Raw genomic sequence first — 26,319 nt, 5'->3', positions numbered from 1 at the left:
GCGAAAATCATGCGAAATGAGAACGAATATCTCCGAGATAACGTCTAGCTAATCATGCATGTCTCGGAGATGAATAAGAAGCACACACAAAAGAAATGAAAGATATGTCGCCTAAGAATAGCTAGGTTATGAGTGCCATGCCTAATTGGTGTCTAAGTTCTGGTGGACAAGCACATGCATGCTACAGCTAAAGGTATAGGATCTGTACATAAAAATAAGAAAACACAGCAAAACACACAACACAACACGACTCGACACATGACCCGACACGACAAGCCCTAGACTCTAATGCAATACTTGACTCGGACCAGGATGGCCATCCATCCTAGCTGCACTACGTATCCCGGCCTCGGGAAGAATCAGAGCCAACGTAGTTCGGTGCCCTATTCTAAACTACGATGCCTAAAACTCTAGGACCGCTATCCTAGACTCGATCCACTAGACTCGACTGATGTTTAAAGTTTTTTGTGCGATTGCTTAAATTCAAGTGGATTGTAATTTTTAGGACTCTATATGCCCTAACTAATGCAAGTTGATTAGCCTTAAGCTAATGCAGGTGGGCCCTATATCCTATGTGTATCTAGGCTGTGCATTCTAAGGAAAACCATGGGTTGACTATATGCTTCCTAGTCTAGCCATCGGTTCGACTAAATGTCTAACCGATCGACTTGAGGCCTCCTAACTCTAGGGACACTCACACGACAGGACACACCATATCAATACAAATCAGGACCGACTCCTAACTCTAAAACACCCTAAATATCTAGGACAGACTCCTAACTCTAGGGGAAGATCTTTTTTGAAAAGGTTTTGAAGTTTTTTTGTATTTTTTTGGAATATTTGAAATGTTTATTTTTAAAGGTTTGGCTGGACCTGGGATGTGGACCCCAAGCTGCACTACGTACCCTGTTGAAAGGGATCAAGCCAACGTAGTTCGGACCAGAATTCCTAACTACTCTGCACATGACTCAAGATTTTTTGAAATTTTGATTTTTAAAATGTTTTTGGATTTTGAATTGTTTTTTAGATGTTTTTGAATTTTCAAGTGTTTTTTGGAATGTTTTTGTTGTTTTCAAGTATTTTTGAAATGTTTTTATTGTTTTTTGACACCAGAGAATAAAATCCTATCATCATAAGGGTAGGGAGACTTCTGGAATCCCGCAAAGGTTGGACATCATCCTATACTTTGCGGGGGAACGAACAGGAAAATAACTCGGCAAGGGTTGGACAGCATCCTATACCTTGCAGGAGCGGGTAAAGATCACGATTTGATGAGAGGATGGACAGAATCCTAACCCCTATGATGATAGGAAAAACTCCTGGACTGACTGAAGGACTGACTCCTGTGCTGAAGACTGTTATAATTACTATTTATAATTACTATACAAGATTACTATTCAAAAATACTATTCATAATTACTATTTATAGGTACTATTCAAAACTACTATTCATAATTACTATTTATAAGTACTATTCAAAACTACTATTCATAGTAGGACTCGTTGATGTGGGACCCGCTGTTGTGGGACCCGCTGCGGGACCCGTTGTGGGACCCGTTGTGGGACCCGCTGTCGGACCCGCGGATGTGGGACCCTCTGTGGGACTCGCTTTGGGACCTGTTGTGGGACCCGCTGATGTGGGACCCGCTGATGTGGGACCCGCTGATGTGGGACCCACTGTGGGACCCGCTGATGTGGGACCCGCCACTGAGGGACCCGCCACTGTAGGACCCGCTGTGGGACCCTGCTGATGTGGGACCCACTGATGTGGGACCCGCCGCTGTGGGACCCACTGATGTGGGACCCGCTGTGGGACCCGCTACTGTGGTGTATCGTGTAGTGCAAAGAATGACTAATTATAAAATAAAAAACTGAACTTACACCGGCTATAATAGGAGGAACAGAAGATCCAGGAAGATGTTGACGGAGTCGGTGTGCTTGTGTGGGGCCCGCTGCCGTTGGATGGGTTGTGGGGAGGCTTGCCGGAGAAGACGGTGTTTGGTGTATCTTGAAAACCTCTTTGCTATCAAAGGCTCAAAGCCCTCCCCCAAAACCAAAGGAAAAAAAATATCAACCCAAGAGAAATTTTGCACTCTAGCCGAGGAGAGAGCTCTTCAGCTCTCTTTTCTTTCTTTTTTTAGAAGAGAGGAATTCAACCTCCAATCCCCCCCTGCAGCCCCCGAGACTACAGCCTTTAAACAATACAAGAACCCCCGTGAATTCCGCTGGAATCAAGAATTAGGAGGTAGTCTTTGTTGGTGGGTGTAACGTGTTTCGCACTTCGCATGATTTCTGGCCCACAAGCCGAAAGCATGAGGCATTTTTTTTTTGACTTTTCTTTCCGGTCCTCAAAAAATGTGTCTTGTGTTTTATCAGCAAAGGGACCCACCAAATGTGAGACCCAAATCTCATATAATCCAACTCGCCACTTCGCTTTTTTTTTTTATATTATATATATATATATTTATATATGTAACCGACAACTTCTACTCTCTCTCTCTCTCTCTGCTGTTTTTTTTGAAAATTCCATCTCCTCTGTAAATGAGCTTTTTACTTTTTTTTTTACAAGAATAGAGGGGAGTGATATTGGCACCACCATTGATGGGCGCACAAACAAATGATAAGGCGCGCCCGTAACCTTTGTCCCATTCGGCCCAGGTTCGGCCCCACCCAGGATAAATCACCCCCCTTCTGCGCATTTACACTACAGCACCGTCTTAGCTCGTTCGCTAGGCAAACGCGATCGGATTTTGACGAAATTTTGCGGGGACCTAGCTGGGACCCAAAGCTAGCCTAGGGTTAAGTTTGGGACCCTAGATCATTGATCTGATGGGGTTTTGCACAAAATTGGAAGGTTTAGGGCACGGTCAAAATGGGGTGTCTACACCATGACACATGCATTAGAACAGGTGCGTTGCATGCATCTTTGATATGTTAGTGCCAGTATGAAAACTACTGTTTTTGTAAATGATTTAAGGATCTTTAGAGATGATTTACCTAAAATTAGGCAATATATGATGTTTCGTTATGGAAATAACTCTTTTTTATCCCACTTATCTCTTTGATGATTTTCCCGGACATTACTATAACTAAAGAAAACATACTTTTGTGAAGTGTGTCCTTCGACCATGTATAGTTGTCACTGATCAATATCGCGCCGCGTATTGGATAATACCACAAACAAGTACTTCATTACCATCATAACTTTTTTTGAGTGGTAATAGACTAACGGTTAGTAACTTTATTCCATCAAAACATAAAATTCTAAATGGTTTTTTTTTTTCGGGGTGGGGGGAGGGGGTGGGGACTCCATCTCTGATGGACATGGACTCGATCTCTGATTCCAGTGAAGTACCAAGTTTGTGCATGTTTTAGTGTTCCAGTTTTTTTTTTTAAAACCAAGTTTGTGCATGTGTGTTGTGAAATGGAGTTTGTACATCGACAAGGATTTTTCTTGGCCGCATTCCGCGTCAAATCCGCGTTTTTAAACACTGGTTGTGAAATATCAAGTTTTAAGTATTAAAGCAACTTTTCTATCTCACATGGTGCAGTCCAGCCTCCACCCGAATCAAGTGGATTATGTAAATGCCCATGCTACATCGACGCCTTTGGGTAAATTCAAGGCCCCTGCCAGTTATGTAATTTGATACTATGGACTAGTGAGAAGTTGCTGGGTGTTCTGAATTTGATAACATGACCTCACAATGATTTTAGAACCTGGTTTTTGTGCCCTCAAAAGCTCTGAATTTCTCCTTTATCCATACGATGTTGTAGAAGCAAACGCGATCAAATCCTTATTTTCAGATCATGCAATATCAGGTGCTTTGGCTTTGTCCTCAACGAAGGTAAATTTTGTGGTTTTTAAATTTGACTTGTTAAGGGTAGTGAAACTTATTGCAACCATCCTCATTGTTATTAGTTTTCTACTTTCATCCTCCATTTTTTCTATCATGACTTAGCACAATTTGTAGGGTGCTACTGGTCTTCTCCTTGGAGCTGGTCTTCTCCTTGGAGCAGCTGGAGCTGTGGAAGCAATCATTACAGTCTTATCCTTATACCTTATGTACCAGTATTTTGCTTGACATTATCCATTAAGATGCGATTGAGTAAAAAGTATTGCATATAAACTTGGTCATGGGTTGCGAAGTTTGCTTGATTTCTTCGTACAGTGTTTTCAATTTATATTTTGCTCAATTTGTTTGATATATTTTGATTAGTATGTCTTGGGGCAGCCCATACATTTACCCAATTCCTAAACAGATGACAATTTAAAGGATATAAATCAATCAAGAGGCTTTTGTTTGCTAACCTTGGATTTATCCTAGCCACCCGAGGGGGATTGTCTGCATTGAATAGAAAGCTTAAAGGTCCACTTGTAAGAAAGAGGTTTACGAAATCGGTCTCTAGATTTCCTCTGCTGGCTTATTCCCCTCCGATGGTTTGAAATAATCTTTCACCGAGATCTTAAAGCCCCTTGTCTTTCAACGAGGGTGACCTTGACCTCTTGAAAGATATCTCCTTTAACGAAAAACTAGCTCGAAAGGTATCGCCTACTCCATCAGAAATCATCTTAAGCTCTCTTAAGAAGCAATGGGTGCAACAGAGGAAAGAGGCGACTTGCTCTTCTCTGCCTGCCTCCTCTCAATCTAATAGTGAAAAAGATCTTCATGTGCCCCTTCTGGAACTTCCAATGTTCAGCAAGATCCTAGACAAAGAGGCGTACCGAAGGAGACTTTGGGAGGAGGAAAAACAGTTGGCCATTTCAGATTTGGAGGAGAGGAAAGCATCTTTGGACAAGGATAATCTGGACGGCCTTGGAACCTAGCCCTGGCTATCGTACCCACCGTTAAAGAGGTGAGAGGACTGGATGGGGATACCCAAGGAAAAAACAGATGCCTCAGTGACATTTTAAGGTCCCCTGAACCTCAAGATCCGGAACAATTTAGTGATTTTTTAAGAATAGGGATGTTCTCGGAATTTCTTATGATGAAAATATGGATAAAACTAGCGAAATGCATTGCCCCATACAAGAAAGGGATGTCAAGGAAAGGGAGAAAAGAATCAAGGAGGTTGGCCATGATCAAGGGAACCAGGATTAAGGGGTCCTAAGTTAAAAATGAACTATCTGTAGAAATAATTTTTTGGTTTAGGCAAAATACGAATCATCTACAATTTCAATCATCGGACAAGAAGGGGAGAAGTACCCCTGGTTAGGGGTGTTCATTATTCGGTTTTAACCAAATAACCGAACTGAACCGAACCGAATTGATTCAGTCGGTTCGGTTCGGTTTTTTGCTAATTCGGTTCGGTTTCAGTTTTTATTTTTGGTTAATTCGGTTATTCGGTTATCTCAGGAAAAAAATCGGTTAACCAAATAACCGAAATTAACCAAAAATAAACATTATTTTTTCAAAAAATACTGTATGGGCACTTCGTAGAATGATCCACACAGTCCATTTGATTGATCACAACTTCAATAGGTTGTGCCTAAAAAACCGTTTCGATAGATTGATCATAGTCCTCCGATCAAATCGTCTTTTTTTGTCTTTTTCTATCACTATTTGGTTATTCGGTTGTAACTGAATAACCGAATTTTTAATCGGTTCGGTTTTCGTAAAATTCGGTTCGGTTTCGGTTTCCAAAATTTGATAGCCGAAATTATTTCAGTTATCAAATTTCGGTTATTTCGGTTCGGTTATAACCGATTGAACACCCCTACCCCTGGTTAAGGACAGATGAATCTCTTGGTAGGGGTGAGGTTTGGCGATCGTCACTGTTTTTTAGGGGTATTTATGGTTCAGAACAGGAGATTTTCATTAGGTACTAAGTTCTGAGGGTTCCAACTTCAGGTGGCTAATGTTAGTTTGAAAAGGAAAAATGGAAAGGAAAGTTAGAAGGGCTGCAAACGAGCCGAGCTTTGGGGTGTTTGGGCTCGGCTCGTTTAGTTTTTAAGAAGGCTCGTGTTTGGTTTGGCTCGTTTAGTTTTCGAAAAAGCTCGGCTTAGCGATTTGAACTCAAGCCCCCTCTAAATCCAGCACCTTAACCACTCGGCCAAACCTTCATTTGTGGTAAACAACCCACATTCTTTTATTTTATATATAAAAAACAAACATAATCCAAGCTTTAAAGCTCGGCTCGTTTATGAACCGAGCCTAAAAAGCTCACGAGCTTTTCCGAGCCGAACTATACAAAGCTCAAGTTCGGCTCGTTTATTTTGGCGAGCCTAATTTTTGGGCTCGGGTTCAGCTTGTTTAGTAAACGAACTAGCCCGAGCCGAGCTTTTAACGAGCCAAACACAAACATGTTCGCGAGCCGGCTCGGTTCATTTGCAGCCCTAAAAGTCAGGGATAGTAAACCTTGTGACACATTACTCTTAGAAGTATGCTTCGAAGTTAATTACTCAGTAATGGATATTTGCTTTTAGCCATAGCCTGAGGGAGATGTTTCTCTGCTTAGGCGTCTCCATGGATTTAACCTATCTTTTCACAAACTTCTTAGTCTGGAGACAGGGTTGGTAAATTCAGTTCATTCTAACCCTCTTAGGTTTCAGGGTAGGATCATCAGGTTTGCCAGCCAATTGCAATATCAAAACGTGTAGGGATAGCTAAGAGGAATCAGGTTGCATTCTGAGCAGTATTGTCTTTGCTTTAATGTATTTATACATTTTTTGGGTTCCCTTTCTCTTGGTTTCGGGTATACCAGTCCCAATCTTCCTTAATATTTTGTATCGTAGAAAGGGACTCCCGGTCCCGTCTACTTTCTATATTTATGGAATCCATGTCGCCTTTCAAAAAAAAAAACCTTGGATGTATCTACTAAAATCTACTAGTATCAATCAAATTGTTGTGTTCTTGGTAGTTTAACATGTAGCAGGGCTTCTGCAATGTTGCAGGGGATTGCTCCGCCAACACTGAAGGCCGGATCCCGTCTTTCATGATGGCTTCATGCCTCTGAGCGCCCCAAAGAAGATGTTGATAAGAGCTGCACTTTCAAATTCTTTTGGCTTTGGTGGAACAAATGCATCCCTTCTCTTTTCTTGCCCCCCTTAGCGCAATATGGTTGGTACCCATTTGTTGCTACGGACAGACTTTGAAGTGTACTACAAAAATCATCCTCTAGGTGCTACTGACGAAGCATTCCTTCAAGCATATTGAGGTTTCCTTGAGATTTTGATCAGTCAGGTAACTTGTGTAAGACTTCAAAGTTTTGGTCATTAAGTTGGTACTAAGCGAAGCTTATTTTGCCACTTGAGCTTCGGAAATAGGGGTGCAACTTGGGTTGAGTTTTGGGAGTTTGGATTGAGGTTTTACCATAAAATTGGGTTGGGTTCGTGTTGATTCCAATTCATATTTTAGCAAAAGCTCAACCCGACCCGACCCAAATTGCGCCTTTATTCAGAAATGCATCCTGGTTCTAAGATAGAAGGAAGCCTGGATGTACAAGGGACAGATGATGAATGATCCATTCCATGGAAATGAGGAAATGAGGTAATGGGTGTAACTTATGTTTACTTAAAATCTGTTGGAAGTTACATGAAAGCATATTTTTGTTTCATTGATAACTTACAATCTTGCACTAGCTAGCTACCTGTACAAATGAGAACCATGGTTCAGTGCTCCAAAATGGTCATATAGTTGATGACCCACTCCTCGGGGATCTTCCCGACGGACAATCTCTACCATCCAACTGGTGGGCTGTAAATTGGACAGTTGGAAAGGAAATATAGCGAACTGTCAGCGATCGAAAAATGCCCACCTCTTGGATGGTTAGAATCATCCATTGAACAAGGTTCTTGGGGTATGGCTGATCCAGTTCTGATCTGATACTGGATCCAGGCATGGTTTTATGGAATAATTGGGAAGAAGATTGAGCAGAATCTTCATTCCACTTTTCGAAGCAGAACCCATTTGGGATTATCTCTGGATATCCCCATTTCATTGTTTGGACGCATTTTGTGATGAGGCTCTGTCAATGGAAGGTGATTCCTCCAACGTGTTTGGTTGGATTAATGGTGATTCTTTTGGTCTTTAGCGGTTTTCTAGCCTCATCAACGGAGGTTAGGATCATTTCCAGCGGCATTCTCAATTCAATGGAATTATATGTAGAACAGGTTTCATTTCAATTGAGTTTTTTATGTGTGCTACTTGGGCCGGGTTGAGGCCAACCCTAGCTCAACCCAAGATAGCATTCCCTTTGTATTTATCCGGGTAGAACTCACCCCTAAAACCTAGCCATTAGAGGGAGGGTGCCCATTCCCTTATAACTCATCCACATCCACCCATTTATCCGATATGGGATGATTTGCTTTTGTATGGAACCCCAACAATCTTCACCTCGATGCGGAAGTAAGCAATCTTGCCTCTCCATGCAGCGGCAACCACAACGGACATTTCCGCCCTTGGAGGCAAACTGGCAAACCTTGCCCATTATAGTCACTACCACAGGGATATTTAAGCACCAAAAAGAAGAGAGTAAAAGGATGGTATCAGAAGGTTGATGATAAATTAGCACTCACTTTATTTAAAAAAGGGTATGTGGCAGACTTTAACCCTTTTTTAATGTCAATTCACGAATTTATGATTGCCCAAAATCAATCTATTGAAAGAGGAGCAACTGTTATTCTTTTCTAGGAGTAAGAGAAATATAAAGCATTGTTTATACAAAAGATGGTGTGGTGGGTGGATTGGGTGCTTATTTATTATTATTAGTATGGCATGAGAGGACTGCATACAAGGTCTGAATCACAGTAAGGACAAGAAGGAAAGCTGCAACCAAACGCCACTCACGAACTCTTTGCTCCACCTCTTCATGCTATTGGATTCATAAGCTGTCCCCTTCTATTCCTCTTTCTCACCCCCACAGTTGGGTTCATAAGCTACCCCTTCTGCCATGTATTTCTCCTTTCTTGATATTGATTTCTTTCTTGATATTGCTTTCTTTCTTGATCTAGATCCATTTCTTCCCCCTTCTCTGACTTGCCCTCTTCCCCCCTCTCGGACATTGCTTGCAGCGGATGATCAAGACGATGTAGCCCGGCACGCTCTCTAAGGTATTGATTCCATTTCTCTTTTACTTTCTATAACCTATTCCCCCATAATCTCACCCTTGAAACCTTCACCTTTCTTTTCTACTTAGTCAACTCTTTTTCCATCAGTTTCTACACCATGATTTAACCCAATCAGCCATACCCTTATCACCCATATACCCTACCGTGATCATTTGACCACCTCCTTATTTCCTTACCTTAATGGCATTGTTTGGGCCTCAGACATTTTATACCAGATCTGATTTTCTAGGGCATATTTGTCTAAGATCTGATTTTTATTTATTAGAAAGCTGTTTTTTTTCCTTTTGTGAATGATTGTATGGAACATGATCTGCGTGAATTTAGTTTCTTTAATGGTCGAACTCTTAAGTTTAACATTTTTTTGAAAATTCCTTGCTGTATTTTGTTATTTTTATGATCTATTTATTCTGATTTAGAAATACATGTTGCTGTCTCCCAGTCCTAAATTACTAGAAAATTGTCCGTGAACCAAGTTGGGTTTTGGCCTTAGTCTGAGAAATAATTTCTTGTTTCTTGCTTTTCCACTGAATCCAATTTGTCCCGTATGAATGAATGACACAATAATGATTTCTGATCGTGTAGCCTGCCTGATGCAGATTGTAGGCCCAATAAGAGGCATATTTACCCAATTATCTAAATGGTTCAAGTCCTTTCTTCCAGGCACCTTTGAAATGGCATCTGGATCTCCGAGTTCATTAAAGCATATAGAATCTAGCTGCACCCTTTCATGAAACTTATATGCTTCACAGTATTTTATCACGGGAACATGGAATGCATGGGCAACCATAGCTACACAAGCACTCCCAACTCTCGAGTAAACTGTTCCGTTAGATAATACAGATGCCGCTCCAAGAAAAACTCATGTGACTTCTGCATGATATAAGAAATAGCATTGACATGGGTATATGTACAAGTGATGCCCTTTGCTACCAACCTACGGAGCAATGCTTGGGCTTCAAGCTTTGGACGGGAGTCTACTACCATAACACGGAACTGTTTGCCAAGCTCATGAGCGTATAATAATAACATTCCCACAACACAGGATGAGCCATATGTGAGGAGTACATCCCCATCACTTATCTTTGTCATTGCGTGCCTTACAAACACCTTATCCGCAAGTACTATCTTCTCATTTATAAAACAATCAATATCTGACTGAAGACTGGCTTTTGCTTCCGGCTCTGTAAGCGTCAAAAGCAACTTGGCAATTCTATTCTTCAAAAACCTAATCGCATTTCCCATGCTGATTGAAAGGGTCAAAGGGGCCTACACTCGATCAAAAATGAAACGTAACTACCAATTTTTGCAGTTAAATCTCGAACAAGAGTTTTTTCTGGTGGGGTGGAGTAGTCTCTAATGGCCTCACGAAATGCTAAAAGCATTGCAACACAACGGGCGTTACCACCAGAAATATCCCCTGCTAAATACTGCAGTCCAACCTTGAAAACGGCAGGATGCATAGGAACAAGTTGACAAAAACTTTGACTCGAGATCGGGAAGCTGGGTCCCGTGCACGTACTGAGGCAAATGTCTAAATAATTCTATTGGGCAAATATGCTTCTTATTGGGCTTACAATCTGCGTCACTGCCCAGTCTCTCTCGATGTAAACTAATGTGCCAAATGGTGCTTTGGTACTATATTGATACTAGACATCTTGTGGAATCTTGTTTCTTCCATCTTTTTGTCACTATTGTTGATTATGGCTTGTTTGTAACTGTTGTTTATTTTTAAAGTCTAATTGAGATTCTGCATCTTGTGGAATCTTGGTTCTTCCATCATTTTGTCACTATTGTTGATTATGGCTTGTTTGTAACTGTTGTTTATTTTTAAAGTCTAATTGAGATTCTGCATCAATCATGTGGCACATTCTCGTGTTGTTGCTATCTTGTAAAATAAAGGCACTTGAGCATGCACGGGAATGAGGAGCAAAAATTTATGCTGAGGTTCGAGGCTATGGGATGTCAGGTCTTCTTTTCAGACATACTTATGGATAGACTTATAGTTCTGCTGTAATTCTTTCGATTGATCTGTTAATGAGATATTGGTTTTCTATTCGGTGATGCATATCACATAATTCAACCACACAGTGATGGTAGGGGAGCTATTTTGGCCATGACACATGCATTAGAACAGGTGCGTTGCATGCATCTTTGATATGTTAGTGCCAGTATCAAAACTACTGTTTTTGTAAATGATTTAAGGATCTTTAGAGATGATTTACCTAAAATTAGGCAATGTATGATGTTTCATTATGGAAATAACTCTTTTTAATCCCCCTTATCTCTTTGATGATTTTCCCAGACATTTACTATAACTAAAGAAAACATACTTTTGTGATTTTAAATGTATTCTTCGACCATGTATAGTCGTCACTGATCAATATCGCGCCGCGTATTGGATAATACCACAAACAAGTACTTCATTACCATCATAACTTTTTTTTCAGTGGTGACAGATTAACAGTTAGTAACTTTATTCCATCAAAACATAAAATTCTAAATGTTATTTTTTTCGGGGTGGGGGGAGGGGGTGGGGACTCCATCTCTGATGGGCATGGACTCCATCTCTGATTCCAGTGAAGTACCAAGTTTGTGCATGTTTTAGTGTTCCAGTTTTTTTTAAAAAAACCATGTTTGTGCATGTGTGTGTTGTGAAATACCAAGTTTTAAGTATTAAAGCAACTTTTCTATCTCATGGTGCAGTCCGGCCCCCACCCGAATCAAGTGGATTATGTAAATGCCCATGATACATCGACGCCTTTGGGTAAATTCAAGGCCCCTGCCAGTTATGTAATTTGATACTATGGACTAGTGAGAAGTTGCTGGGTGTTCTGAATTTGATAACATGACCTCACAATGATTTTAAAACCTGGTTTTTGTGCCCTCAAAAGCATTGAATTTCTCCTTTATCCATGCGATGTTGTAGAAGCAAACGCGATCAAATCCATATTTTCAGATCATGCAGTATCAGGTGCTTTGGCCTTGTCCTCAACGAAGGTAAATTTTGTGGTTTTTAAATTTGAATTGTTAAGGGTAGTGAAACTTATTGCAACGATCCTCATTGTTATTAGTTTTCTACTTGCATCCTCCATTTTTTCTATCATGACTTAGCACAATTTGTAGGGTGCTACTGGTCATCTTCTTGGAGCAGCTGGAGCTGTGGAAGCAATCATTACAGTCTTATCCTTATACCATGTACGGATATTCCCTCGCTGCCTTGCTTATTTTATCTACCAGTATTTTGCTTGACATTATCCATTAAGATGTGATTGAGTAAAAAGTACTGCATATAAATTACGTCATGGGTTGCGAAGTTTGCTTGATTTCTTCGTGCAGCGTTTTCAATTTATATTTTGCTCAATTTGTTTGATATATTGTGATTAGTATGTCTTGGAGCAGCCCCTATACATTTACACAATTCCTAAACAGATGACAATTTAAAGGATATAAATCAATCAAGAGGCTTTTGTTTGCTAACCTTGGATGTATCTACCAAAATCTACTAGTATCAATCAAGTTGTTGTGTTCTTGGTAGTTTAACATGTAGCATGGCTTGTGCAGTGTTGCAGGGGATTGCTCCGCCAACACTGAATCTTGATAGGCCGGATCCCGTCTTTCATGATGGCTTCATGCCTCTGAGTGCCCCAAAAATTTGCTGATAAGAGCTGCACTTTCTAATTCTTTTGGCTTTGGTGGAACAAATGCATCCCTTCTCTTTTCTTGCCCCCCTTAGCGCAATATGGTTGGTACCCATTTGTTGCTATGGACAGACTTTGAAGTAGACTGCAAAAATCATCCTTTAGGTGCTACTGACCAAGCATTCCCAAGCGTATTGAGGTTTCCTTGAGATTTTGATCAGTCAGGGAATTTGTGTAAGACTTCAAAGTTTTGGTCATTAAGTTGGTACTAAGCGAAGGTTGTTTTGCCACATGAGCTTCGGAAATAGGGGTGCAACTTGGGTTGATTTTTGGGAGTTTGGGTTGAGGTTTTACCATAAAATTGGGTCGGGTTCATGTTGGTTCCAATTCATTATTTACCGAAAGCTCAACCCAACCCGACCCAACCCAAATTGCGCCTTTATTCAGAAATGCATCGTGGTTCTAAGATAGAAGGAAGCCTGGATGTACAAGAGACAGATGATGAATGATCCATTCCAAGGAAATGAGGTAATGGGTGTAACTTATGTTTACTTAAAATCTGTTGGAAGTTACATGAAAGCCTATTTTTGTTTCCTTGCAAACTCAATCTTGCCTTAGCTAGCTATCTGTACAAATGAGAACCATGGTTCAGTGCTCCAAAATGGTCAAATAGTTGATGGCCCACTCCTCGGGGATCTTCCCGCCGGACAATCTCAACCATCCAACTGGTGGGCTGTAAATGGACTGTTGAAAAGGAAATATAGTGAACGGTCAGCGATCGAAAATGCCTACCTCTTGGATGGTAGAATCATCCATTGAACAAGGTTCTTGGGGTATGGCTCATCCAGTTCTGATCTGATACTGGATCCAGGCATGGTTTTATGGAATAATTGGGAAGAGTGAGCAGAATCTTCATTCCACTTTTCAAAGCAGAACCCATTTGGGATTATCTCTGGATATCCCCATTTCATTGTTTGGATGCATTTTGTGATGAGTCTCCGTCACTGGAAGGCGATTCCTCGAATGTGTTTGATTGGATTAATGGAGGTTCTTTTGGTCTTTACCGGTTCTCTAGCCTCATCAATAGAGGTTAGGATCGTGTCCAGCGGCACTCTCAATTCAATGGAATTTTTTGGACAACAGATTTCATTTCAATTGAATTTTTTAGGTGTGCAACGTGGGCCTAGCTCAACCCGAGATAGCATTCCCATTGTAGGAATTTATCCGGGTAGAACTCACCCCTAAAAGCTAGCCATTAGAGGGAGGGTGCCCATTCCCTTATAACCCATCCACATCCACCCATTTTATCCGATATGCTATCTCAACCCGAGATAGCATTCCCATTGTAGGAATTTATCCGGGTAGAACTCACCCCTAAAAGCTAGCCATTAGAGGGAGGGTGCCCATTCCCTTATAACCCATCCACATCCACCCATTTTATCCGATATGGGATGATTTGCTATTCCGTGGAACCCCAACAATCTCCAGTTCCATGCTGAAGTGATGTGGACAATCTTCCCCCTTATGCGGCGGCAACGTGGGAACCATGATATACTACACCGAGGTCTCTGGGATCTTCGCCAAGGGATATTTCTGTCCTCAGAGGCGAATGTAACGTTGAGGAAGCGTGGGAGAGCATGAAAAATCAGTCAAAACAGTGAAAAAAAAAATATGCTACTTGATATTGGTCTTTCCCCCCTGTTTTTTAGGGGCGTTTCATGCTCCCTCGCTCTCACCTTCTCAAGTCTCAGCCTCATAGCCAATCTGTCACAACTCTACTCACTAATATTCCATAGCTTTTTTTCCCTGTTGTTGCCAATCTTGCCATTATAGCTGCTACCACAGGGATATTTATGCTCTGTTTGGTTGCCGGGTTTTTTTTGTTCCTGGGAGTTATGTGGGAGAGTAAGTTAAATTTTGGTCCCATCCCATGTTTGGTTGCCTTTTAGCACCAGGTTTATTTTAATCCCACTCTTGTAATGATTACTTGTGGGGTGAATTTATTAATCCCACTTTTGTAATGATTGCCTTTTCATCCCATCCCAAGATAACCCCAGGAATAAAAATAAACTCAGGAACCAAAAATAAGCTTGAGAAGAATTTTTTTCTACCCAACAGTTCAAGCAACCAAACAAAGGTTTTTTTTTTCCCACCATATCTCCCAGGGTATTTTTTTCTCCCACATAACCAAACATGGGATTTTTATTTTACCAGGATACTTCTAGGACTTTTTTTTTCCCACCTATCTCCCAGGGTATTTTTGTCTCCCACATAACTCCCAGGAACAGAAAAAATCCGGCAACCATACAGAGCATTAAGCACAAAAAAAAATTGATATAAGAAGGGCGATGATAAATTCGCACCCCCTTAAAAGAAGGCTATGTGGCAGACTTTAACTCTTTTTTAATGTCAATTCATGAATTTATGTGGGAGAGTAAGTTAAATTTTGGTCCCATCCCATGTTTGGTTGCCTTTTAGCACTAGGTTCATTTTAATCCCACTCTTGTAATGATTACTTGTGGGGTGAATTTTTTAATCCCACTTTTGTAATGATTGCCTTTTCATCCCATCCCAAGATAACCCCAGGAACAAAAATAAACTCAGGAACCAAAAAAAAGCTTGAGAAGAATTTTTTTCTACCCAACAATTCAAGCAACCAAACAAAGGTTTTTTTTTTTAACCACCATAATCCGGTCAACCAAACATGGGATTTTTATTTTACCAGGATACTTCTAGGACTTTTTTTTTCCCACCTATCTCCCAGGGTTTTTTTTCTCCCACATAACTCCCATGAACAAAAAAAACCCGGCAACCATACAGAGCATTAAGGGTGCGTTTGGATTGCTGGAATAGAGATTTTGAATTGGTATCTGATACCGTTTTAGGGCTTTTCCGTTGTTTGGGGAAATTTACGGAATGGAATGGGAAAGAAAATATGATACCGGGCAGAAAAAGGAAGGGGATTTTTGGTGCAACATGATACCCTCCTAGGGAGGTGGTATTCTTATTCCTAGAATTAGAGAAAATTATGGCGAAAATATACTCTCACTCTTTACACGATTTTTTTTATCGATTTTGGCCACCTCCTTCCCTCTCAAGCGTCAAAACAAGCTGTCTCTCTCTCGCCATTTCCAGGTATAGAAAATGAAACCTCTAATCATATGCTTTTAAGTTTTTCCCCCTTCTTCTATGGTTCTTTCCCCCCCCCCCCTCATTTTTACTAGATACTGAGATGTTTGAGAAAGATATGCCCTAGTTTTTTCACGTTTGAAATCTGCATTTATGTGATTTTTAATTTTATTTTATGGATCCTTTTTCCTATAATTTTTGTGTGTTTAATATTTTACCATGTGCTAGGAATTAACAACGCATCAGAATAATGATGCAAAGATAAACGAAAATCATACAAACAGAATACCAGATTTATGTGGTTCACCCAACCAGTTTAGTATGGGCTACGTCAACGGCAGAGCGACAGGCCAACGATTCCACTATTCTGAAGAAGAGATTACAAACCCTCACACATCTCACTATGGCGGCTTCTGATATCACATCATTTTATATGGCGTTCTCAGACGCGTTACAAGAAAAGAAAAAACCCTAATTCATAAAAGTACAAAACTAACCCCAGATTAGACTGAGATCAGGCTTCACCAATAACACCATGGATTCCTGTTTGATCTAGGGTTTTCAAGGTTTTCCTTACCATTAACCATCTGGATTTCTGTTTACGGGAATTTCCATTTTTATATTATTAAGCTTCAAACTATAGCAGCAATAACAATTGATTTTTTAATGCCCAAAATAACTATAGCAGTAATAACAATCGATTCCCCCTCTTTAGAAATCTAAACAATAAACAAAGTCCTTCTCGAAAGAAGAGAATGCCTTGATTCATCCATGCAGTGTCATTCCAATCCGCAAGGGAATTGAAATTAGTCATACTCAACCAGAACTTCCAATTTAGTGCGGAAACGAAAGTTATTCGATGGGTCGAGCTTGAGGATACAAAGAGGCCAGAATCCATTTCCACACTATCGAATAGGGGCAGCAACAAGGTTCATCGAAACAACAATCTCCCCCTTCAACAGTGTATATTGGATTCCATAGGGTCAACGAATTATGATTCCAAACTCCCCATCACAAACCATCTACAATAGAAATCCATGTTCCATCAAATTAAAGACAGAAAGGATGCATACAGTTCTATATTTGACAAATTATGAGCCCAACCACATCACAAACCTTCAACATGTTCCATCAAATTACAGACAAAGAAAGGAGGCATATGGTTCTTTCAAACTATTAAAAAACTCCATTGAAGTAACACTGTGGGGCTGGGTGGATACCCACTTCATAGGGAAGTTCTTGATTATTACCTTAGGCCCAGTTTTGGATTGGATGTGGTGGGTGGATTGGGTGCTTATTTATTATTAGTATGGTATGCGAGGACTGCATACAAGGTCTGAATCACAGTAAGAACAAGAAGGAATGCTGCAGCCAAACGCCACTCACGAACTCTTGTGCTCCACCTCTTCATTCTATTCTCGTTCGCTTTTATGATCGTGTATTCGTACAACGCATCTCTCACTTCGCAAAGAGGACTATTAGTATCAAAGTATATGTCCCTTGCAAGCTCTTGAGTTAGATCGGCAATGGCTTTGTCACTGTCAAGCGTGCTATATAAAATCCCATGCGAACGGAGCAAGCGAGCATCCTTCTCAGACTTGATTAAACCATATGATGGGGTGTAAAAACTCCAGCCACTCACAGGCTGCCACCTGTCCCAGAGCAGGTAAATTCCAGCCACTCACAGGCTGCCACCTGTCCCAGAGTAGGTGAACTCCAGCCACTCACAACCTGCCACCTGTCCTGGAGTAGGTGAACTCCAGCCTCTTACAGGCCGCCATCTGTCCTGGACACCTGTCCAGGACACCTCACCAGGTTTTCCCTATAAAAAGGGATTCAAAGCTCAAACCAATGGGTAATGCGAAAATCCTTTCTCTCCCTAAACTCTTAGACATCTCCCCTTCACTCCTGCTCATACTGACTTGAGTGTCGAAGGGCCTGTCCGGAGTAAAACCCGGTCTGGTCTTCTGACCTCGCTTGCCTTGTGCAGGACTCAGCCCTCATAGCAGGACTCTCTCTCGACCACTTCACTCCTCGTTCACTCCGGTCCTTCAGGACTCAGCTCCCCTAGTCATTCAGCTCAGCTCTTACATCACTGCTGTACCTGTTACCGATTTTAGGTCTAACAGATTGGCGCCATCCGTGGGACCCCAGAACTAAAAGCTGTCTTTACACCCCACTCACAAAAATGGCAGGACGCAAGAGTACGCGGATGCCTACTGCGCGGGCGCGGACTACCCAAACCGCGCTACCCCGCAGGACCCTGAGCGAGCGAATTGCATCACTAGTAGTAGCAGCTTCTGCTACAGCAGATCAGAGCCCGGCTCGCTCAGAACATCTGAATCCCTTGCCCACCCTGGAGCAAGTTCAAGCTCTATTTCAACAGATGACAGCTCTCGTTGGGCAGTATCAGCAACTGCTTCAGACGCCTTCACAACCTCCCCCAGAGGCTCTGCGATCTGTCCAAGAAAGACCAGACATCTACAGGGGAGAGTCGTCGCGCCATGGTGAGGATCGAACTCACCACTCCACCAGACAAGTCCATCACCCCACAGCGAGACATTCCCAAACAGAGCCTCACCGCCGCCAAAGGTCGCGGTCCCTCTCCGCACAAAGGCGCCGAGCTCATGAAGATCGTGCACCACCAGTGAAGTCTCGGCCTCGTCGTAGGAGTCCGGAGAGTCAGTCCGGCTCCGCGGTGAGCCAGTCTGTGGAAAGGATCAGGTCCTTGGATTACAGGACGGATCCGCTACTACAGAGAATGAAGGAGATGGATCATCGGATAGAGGAACTGGCGAAGGACCAGAGCCGGCCCGTCTCCAGGGCGTTCTCAAGCAGTACGCCGTTCACTGATGATGTTCTGGGTGCCCCAGCACCCAGAGGGTTTAAAATGCCCGCCGTCCCTCAGTATGACGGCACTACAGACCCCGTGGACCACTTGGAGACATTCAGAACAATGATGCTCCTCCACGGAGCTTCCGATGGCTTTCTTTGCAGAGCATTTCCGACAACGCTAACTGGCGCGGCAAGAGACTGGTATTCCAGGATCAAACCGAACTCCATCAACAATTTCGATGATTTTGGAGAGGATCTTGTCCGCCACTTCATGAGCAGCCGCAGGCCAAGGAAAACAACAGCTTCCCTAATGGCCTTGCGACAGGACGACAACGAGCCTCTGAAGGTGTTCGTCCGCCGATTCAACAGGGAGGCACTTCAAGTGCCAAATCTAGATCCCTCAGCAGCAATGAATGCGCTCCTCGCAGGCGCCAGGTCTAATGAATTCCGTCGAGCGGTGGCTCGACAAAATCCGAACTCACTAGCGGATCTTATGGCCGGGGCAGAAGAGTACATAACGGTGGAAGAAACACTGGCAGCTCTTAATTCAAACCGGAGGATAACCTCTGATGAGAAGAATCTCCCTAAGCAGCGCAGGGAGGATAAACCTCCCAGGAGAGAGAAGTCTCCGCCTCCTCAGAGAAGAGAAGAAAACTTCACGCCTCTCAACACCTCCAGAAAACACATACTGGCGGCGATCAGCGAAGAAGAGTTCGTGAAGTGGCCTGCTAGAATGATCTCCAAGGGAAACAGGAGAGACCCCTCAAAGTACTGCCGGTTCCACAAGGACCACGGCCACGACACAGATGATTGTTGGCAACTCAAGCAGGAAATTGAACAACTCATCAGCCGGGGCTATTTGAAAAAGTATATCCGAACTGACAGCCGCAACCAAGAGCGCAGAGGAAAGAGCCCCCAGGGCCGCAGCCCTCGAAGATCACAGCAGCCCCCTGCTCGGGACAAAACCCCTCAGCCGGCCAATGCACAGCCTGAGGCACCCCGATCTCAGCCAAGGGGGGTCATCGGTACAATTATGGGTGGGCCTGCCGCTGGGGGCACCTCCTCTACCGCTCGCAAAGCATATGCACGGCGAGTTAACGCCGTGCACACAACCAGCAAAAAGACGAGAACGGAGAATGAGATCTCCTTCTCAGATGCAGATCTGGATAATCTTATCCTGCCCCACGACGATGCACTGGTTCTAACCATGCTCGTTGCCAACTGGGAGGTGAAGAAAATCCTCGTAGACAATGGGAGTTCAGCGGACATTCTATACTACCACGCCTTTGAGAAAATGATGATAGGCGACGACCGTCTGAAGCCAGCGAACTCAGATTTATTTGGCTTCTCCGGAGAGGTCGTGAAAGTGGTGGGGCAGATCGAGCTCCCTGTTCTTGTCGGAGACCCACCTTGTCAAGCTTTTGCCATGGTCAACTTTCTGGTAGTAAGGGCCACTTCGGTCTATAATGCTATCTTAGGACGGCCTGGCCAGAAAATGATTCGTGCAGTGGCTTCGGCTTATCACCAAAAGATGAAGTTCATAACCCCCAACGGCGTGGGAGAAGTTCGAGGAGATCAACCTCAATCCAGGGAGTGCTACGCGATGGCACTCAAAGGCAAAAATGCAGTGGAATCACTGCCAATCGAACTGCTTGATGTAAGGGATGAGCTCAGGGGGACTCAACCCGCTGAAGACCTCCTCTCCATCCCGCTATGCCCAGAAGATAGTGAGAAAGTCGCTCTGATCGGCTCCTCTTTCAGCAGCAGCACTCAGCACCAACTCACTAAGTCAAATCGTCCTGCATGAAAGGTGATTTTGTAAATTAAATTTATGTTAATATGAATAATATAATCTTTTTGCAGACTCAGTCTCCCTCTTGTATCTGGAAACCCAGTTCATAAAACTTGGGTACTCTCTGGAAACCCAGTTCATAAAACTTGGGTACTCTCTGGAAACCCAGTTCATAAAACTTGGGTACTCTTTGGAAACCCAGTTCAATAAAACTCGGGTACTCTGGAAACCCAGTTCGCTAAAACGGGGTACTCGCTGCTTGGTTCGCCACGGCTCGTCTCCGCAAAGATCGGGAGCTCACTCCTGGTCCGGAACCAGCCCGGATGCAAAAACCATCGCCGCCTGGAAACCCAGTTCACTAAAACTTGGGTACTTTGGAAACCCAGTTCAATAAAACTCGGGTACTCTAGAAACCCAGTTCGCTAAAACTGGGTACTCGCTGCTTGGATCGCCACGGCTCGTCTCCGCAAAGATCGGGAGCTCACTCCTGGTCCGGAACCAGCCCGGACGCAAAAACCAACGCCGCGTGGAAACCCAGTTCACTAAAACTCGGGTACTCGCTACTTGGAAACCCAGTTCGCTAAAACTAGGGTACTCGCTGCCCGGAAACCCAAGTTCAATAAAACTTGGTCATCCTAAGCCGTTCAGAACATCTCAGGCCGAACTGGATATGACGAGTCTCGCTACAGGACAAAATTCAGTCCGGCCCCAGCCGGACTGGATATAACGCGTTTCAACAAAACGACAAAAACCAGTCCGGTCCGAACCGGACTGGCCGCAAGACGACAAAAATCAGTCCGGCAAAATCCGAACTGGATATAACGCGTTTCAACAAAACGACAAAAACCAGTCCGGTCCGAACCGGACTGGCCGCAAGATGACAAAAATCAGTCCGGATAATTCCGAACTGGATATAACGCGTTTCAGCAAAACGACAAAAAGCAGTCCGGTCCAAACCGGACTGGCCGCAAGACGACAAAAATCAGTCCGGCCCCAGCCGGACTGGATATAACGCGTTTCAGCAAAACGACAAAAAGCAGTCCGGTCCGAACCGGACTGGGCGCAAGACGACAAAAAATCAGTCCTGTGCAAGCCGTACTCCGAACTCCGGACTGAATACGACGCGTCCTACAAAACGTCAGAATCAGTCCGGTCGAAGCCAAAATCCGGACTGCTCCAAGCTCCGGACTGACAAAATCCGGACTGATAAGCTCCAAAATTCGGACTGCTCCAAGCTCCGGACTGACAAAATCCGGACTGATAAGCTCCGGACTGCTCCAAAATCGGGACTGCTCCAAGCTCCGGACTGATAAGCTCCGGACTGCTCCAAAATCCGGACTGCTCCAAGCTCCGGACTGACAAAATCCGGACTGATAAGCTCCGGACTGCTCCAAGCTCCGGACTAACAAAATCCGGACTGCTCCAGGCTCCGGACTGACAAAATCCGGACTGATAAGCTCCGGACTGCTCCAAGCTCCGGACTGACCAAAATCCGGACTGATAAGCTCCGGACTGCTCCAAAATCCGGACTGCTCCAAGCTCCGGACTGACAAAATCCGGACTGATAAGCTCCGGACTGCTCCAAAAGCCGAACTGACGAACTCCGGACTGGATCTCCGGACTCATTTCCAGCCGGACTGGCTCAAACTCTGGACTGGATCTCCGGACTCATTTCCAACCGGACTGCCGAACTGGATATAGCGCAAAGCGCTACAGGACAAAATCCAGTTCATCTCAAGCCGAACTGGATAGCGCTACAGGACAAAATCCAGTTCATCTCAAGCCGAACTGGATATGGCGCAAAGCGCTACAGGACAAAATCCAGTTCATCTCAAGCCGAACTGGATATAGCGCAAAGCGCTATAGGACAAAATCCAGTTCATCTCAAGCCGAACTGGATAGCGCTACAGGACAAAATCCAGCTCATCTCAAGCCGAACTGGATATGGCGCAAAGCGCTACAGGACAAAATCCAGTTCATCTCCAGCCGGACTGACGAACTCCGGACTGGATCTCCGGACTGGACTTCCGGACTCAACACTAGCCGGACTCCGGACTGGATTTCCGGACTCAACTCCAGCCGAACTCCGGACTGGACCTCCAGACTCAACTCCGGCCGGACTCCGGACTGGATCTCCGGACTCAACTCCAGCCGAACTCCGGACTGGACCTCCAGACTCAACTCCAGCCGAACTCCGGACTGGACCTCCAGACTCAACTCCGGCCGGACTCCGGACTGGATTTCCGGACTCAACTCCGGCCGGACTCCGGACTGGATTTCCGGACTCAACTCCAGCCGAACTCCGGACTGGACCTCCAGACTCAACTCCGGCCGGACTCCGGACTGGATCTCCGGACTCAACTCCAGCCGAACTCCGGACTGGACCTCCAGACTCAACACTAGCCGGACTCCGGACTGGATTTCCGAACTCAACTTCCAGCCGGACTCCGGACTGGATTTCCGAACTCAACTTCCAGCAGGACTCCGGGCTGGATCTCCGGACTCCACTTCCAGCCGGACTCCGGACTGGATCTCCGGACTCAACTTCCAGCCGGACTCCGGACTCCACTTCCAGCCGGACTCCGGACTGGATCTCCGGACTCAACTTCCAACTGGACTCCGGACTGGATCTCCAGACTCCACTTCCAGCCGGACTCCGGACTGGATCTCCGGACTCCACTTCCAGCCGGACTCCGGACTGGATCTCCGGACTCCACTTCCAACCGGACTCCGGACTGGATCTCCGGACTCAACTTCCAGCCGGACTCCGGACTGGATCTCCGGATTCCACTTCCAGCCGGACTCCGGACTGGACCTCCGGACTCAACTTCCAGCCGGACTCCGGACTGGATCTCCGGACTCCACTTCCAGCCGGACTCCGGACTGGATCTCCGGACTCAACTTCCAGCCGGACTCCGGACTGGATCTCCGGACTCCACTTCCAGCCGGACTCCGGACTGGATCTCCGGACTTCACTTCCAGCCGGACTCCGGACTGGACCTCCGGACTCAACTTCCAGCCGGACTCCAGACTGGACCTCCAGACTGAACCCTCCGATTCACTTCCACACAACACCTGTCCATCCAGATAAGCGATCAACCACACTTTCCCAAGTCACTCAATGACTTGGAAAACTGGGGGGCAACTGATGGGGTGTAAAAACTCCAGCCACTCACAGGCTGCCACCTGTCCCAGAGCAGGTAAATTCCAGCCACTCACAGGCTGCCACCTGTCCCAGAGTAGGTGAACTCCAGCCACTCACAGCCTGCCACCTTTCCTGGAGTAGGTGAACTCCAGCCTCTTACAGGCCGCCATCTGTCCTGGACACCTGTCCAGGACACCTCACCAGGTTTTCCCTATAAAAAGGGATTCAAAGCTCAAACCAATGGGTAATGCGAAAATCCTTTCTCTCCCTAAACTCTTAGACATCTCCCCTTCACTCCTGCTCATACTGACTTGAGTGTCGAAGGGCCTGTCCGGAGTAAAACCCGGTCTGGTCTTCTGACCTCGCTTGCCTTGTGCAGGACTCAGCCCTCATAGCAGGACTCTCTCTCGACCACTTCACTCCTCGTTCACTCCGGTCCTTCAGGACTCAGCTCCCCTAGTCATTCAGCTCAGCTCTTACATCACTGCTGTACCTGTTACCGATTTTAGGTCTAACACCATACATAAAGGCAACGAAGGAACTCACTTCGTGGCCTGCACGGTGGTGAAGCCGCTCGAAGGCGAGGACATTTAGGTAGAAGGATTTGGCTCCACCTCCGACTATGAAAACTGGGAGACTAAGGATGCCATTACTGAATGTTATATCTCTGATGCTTTGTGTTTCGCTCCGCTTTAACTTAACTCTGACATCAAACAGGTCTGAGAACGACGGCATGATGGCACTGGATAAATGACTGCGGGGTTTGCTGATGGGCCAAAAATTTATGGATGATTGACTGCTTGTGTTTGCTGGTGGCCAAAAATTTAAGGAGTAACGACTGCTGGTGTTTGCTGGTGGGCCAAAAATAATGAGCTTTCGGACTATGTCCAACATGTGTAGGCCGTCCCTTATGTCTGGGTCTGGTTTCATTGCAGGTATAAAGAACGTCGCCACAAGAATGTTCAAGATTGTGTAATGCTGCGTAAAATTAAAGAGATAATGTTAGCTCTCTTTCTCGAGTGGAAGATGCTAAAAAGATTTTCTTTCTAATGATTTTGTATTGAAGGAACGTAGGTATACCAGGAGAGGAATGGCCCCAAAGTGAGCTGCTATATTAAAAATAAGGGATTTGCTAAAAAGATTTTCTTTCTAATGGCTTGTTGCATGTGAGAGCAGCCACCTCATGGATGAAGACAAACTCTTCTAATGAAGGGCTTAGATCATCTAATTATTGTGAGCTGCTCCGATCAGTCAAAAGGGAACAACTGAAAAGTCCAACTAAAGTGGGTGGAGTTTCAGGCTAATTTTGCAGCCATTTTTAGGGAAAGGGGTTGGAAATAACATTTCTAAACCAGAAATTGGATGGATGATGGGTTTTGGGGAAAAGACTCACCTCTTGTCTCCCCATAACGTGCCATTCAATAGCAATTATCGTCTGAAGAACCAGCAGAGGCAACTGGTTTTCAACCATTAAAAGGTCGGATACTATATACGGAAGGATATTGACAGATCCATCAATGCTAAAAACTGGGTCGTTGATTTCATAATCGTTTCTGATCCGGGCAGATAGAAGCAAGGAAAAAGCTGGGTCCATGATATCATGATCGTTGAAACTGCAATAAGAGCGCAAGAGCTCGAGCAAAAAGAAGCCGTCTAGGAGCATAAGCTGTAAGAACTTGTCTTGATCGCGCCATTCTTCATCGAGCTGCTCATAAGAATCCATCAGATCTTTCACTTTGTTGTCCAACACCTTCCTATAATAATCGATGGTTTTCTTGGATCGTTCGAGACGGTGATGGAGAGCCCTGTGTTTATGTTCTTCCATGGATTTCAAGTGGGGCTTTCCGTGATGGTAAGGGCCAATAGAGACGATGTGAGGTTCGTATGCAGTTTTGTTGGTATTGGATATGTAAGGGGGGACTTTGTAAATGGAGTGTTTGGTCAAGCCCTCATTCGATTTAAAATCCGTGTACATGTTGTTGAAGTAGCTGATCATGTCGAGTAAACTGGTCGTCCGCCGAGGACCAGTCGGGAAAGCCATGGCCAAGTTACTTTGCAGTAGAGAAAGAGGATGCTAGAAGCCGTGCACCTCTACTCCCGGATTTGTACAGCAATTCATGTGCACTCTTTCCTCCAATTTAAACACGAAAAATAAAAAAGGATGTTTCTCCGAAGGGCCGCCCAATTTGAACCGAATCAAAAAGGATGTTTCTCCGAAGGGCCCAATTTAAGGGGGGACTGTTTGGTTACGTTTTTTTGAGTAAAATAGCAGGGAATGTAATTCTCCTAATTACCCGAGGGGTGTTTGGTAGGGATTTAGCAGAAATAGGAATTTTGACCGCCGGTTATGTCGGGCGCTTGTCGGGTGACGTGGAACCCTCGAAATTCGCAGGACGAATTTCTCCAAATCGAAGGAAAAGTAGGAGAATTTCTCAGGAAAATTCACCCTTGAAATTCGCCGGACGAATTTCTCCAAATCGAAGGGAAAATGGGAGAATTTCTCAGAAAAATTCTTTTTCACCGTAATTGGTCAAGCCCTCATTCGATTTAAACTCCGTGTACATGTCGTTGAAGAAGTAGGTGATCGTGTCGAGTACACCGGTCGTCCGCCGAGGACCAGTCGGGAAAGCCATGGCCAAGTTATTTTGCATTAGAGAAAGAGGATGCTAGAAGCCGTGCACCTCTACTCCTGGATTTATACCGCAATTCATGT

General features: G+C 44.4%; 2 protein-coding genes and 1 pseudogene across 14 annotated transcripts; 1 reads left to right on the top strand and 2 right to left on the bottom strand.

Moving 5' to 3' along the window:
- Positions 1-8,515: 8,515 nt before the first annotated feature.
- LOC143851534 (3-oxoacyl-[acyl-carrier-protein] synthase, mitochondrial-like) lies at positions 8,516-13,307 on the top strand. 13 transcript variants are annotated; one of them, XR_013236399.1, is made up of 7 exons: positions 8,582-9,049; positions 10,967-11,033; positions 11,156-11,201; positions 11,771-11,831; positions 11,959-12,064; positions 12,191-12,262; positions 12,629-13,307. XR_013236399.1 is itself a non-coding variant. In XM_077361001.1 (7 exons), the coding sequence occupies exons 3-7, from the start codon at positions 11,181-11,183 to the stop codon at positions 12,656-12,658; spliced, it is 255 nt and encodes an 84-aa protein (XP_077217116.1). In that variant the 5' UTR covers positions 8,596-9,049; positions 10,967-11,033; positions 11,156-11,180; the 3' UTR covers positions 12,659-13,307. The 13 variants fall into 13 exon arrangements, 1 of the variants encoding a protein (XP_077217116.1); XR_013236395.1 differs by having other exon boundaries at positions 8,584-8,891; positions 8,951-9,049; positions 11,771-12,064; XR_013236400.1 differs by having other exon boundaries at positions 8,585-8,861; positions 9,011-9,049; positions 11,771-12,064.
- LOC143850186 (uncharacterized) lies at positions 9,480-10,554 on the bottom strand (annotated as a pseudogene).
- A 2,940-nt stretch (positions 13,308-16,247) lies between the features above and the next one.
- LOC143850185 (uncharacterized) lies at positions 16,248-25,836 on the bottom strand. Its single transcript, XM_077359453.1, has 4 exons — positions 25,000-25,836; positions 24,069-24,584; positions 18,219-18,542; positions 16,248-17,515 (listed from the first exon to the last, which is right to left on the bottom strand). Exons 1-4 carry the CDS (start codon positions 25,645-25,647, stop codon positions 17,129-17,131), a joined length of 1,875 nt encoding a protein of 624 aa, XP_077215568.1. The 5' UTR covers positions 25,648-25,836; the 3' UTR covers positions 16,248-17,128.
- Between the last annotated feature and the right edge of the window lie 483 nt (positions 25,837-26,319).

This window comes from Tasmannia lanceolata, unplaced genomic scaffold (genome assembly GCF_043159265.1).
Source record: "Tasmannia lanceolata isolate RefF3 unplaced genomic scaffold, GAP_Taslan_0.1 ptg000018l, whole genome shotgun sequence".
Classification (NCBI taxonomy): Eukaryota; Viridiplantae; Streptophyta; class Magnoliopsida; order Canellales; family Winteraceae; genus Tasmannia; species Tasmannia lanceolata.
Note: the sequence above shows the minus strand (reverse complement) of the source record. Positions and strands in the feature narration are given on the sequence as shown.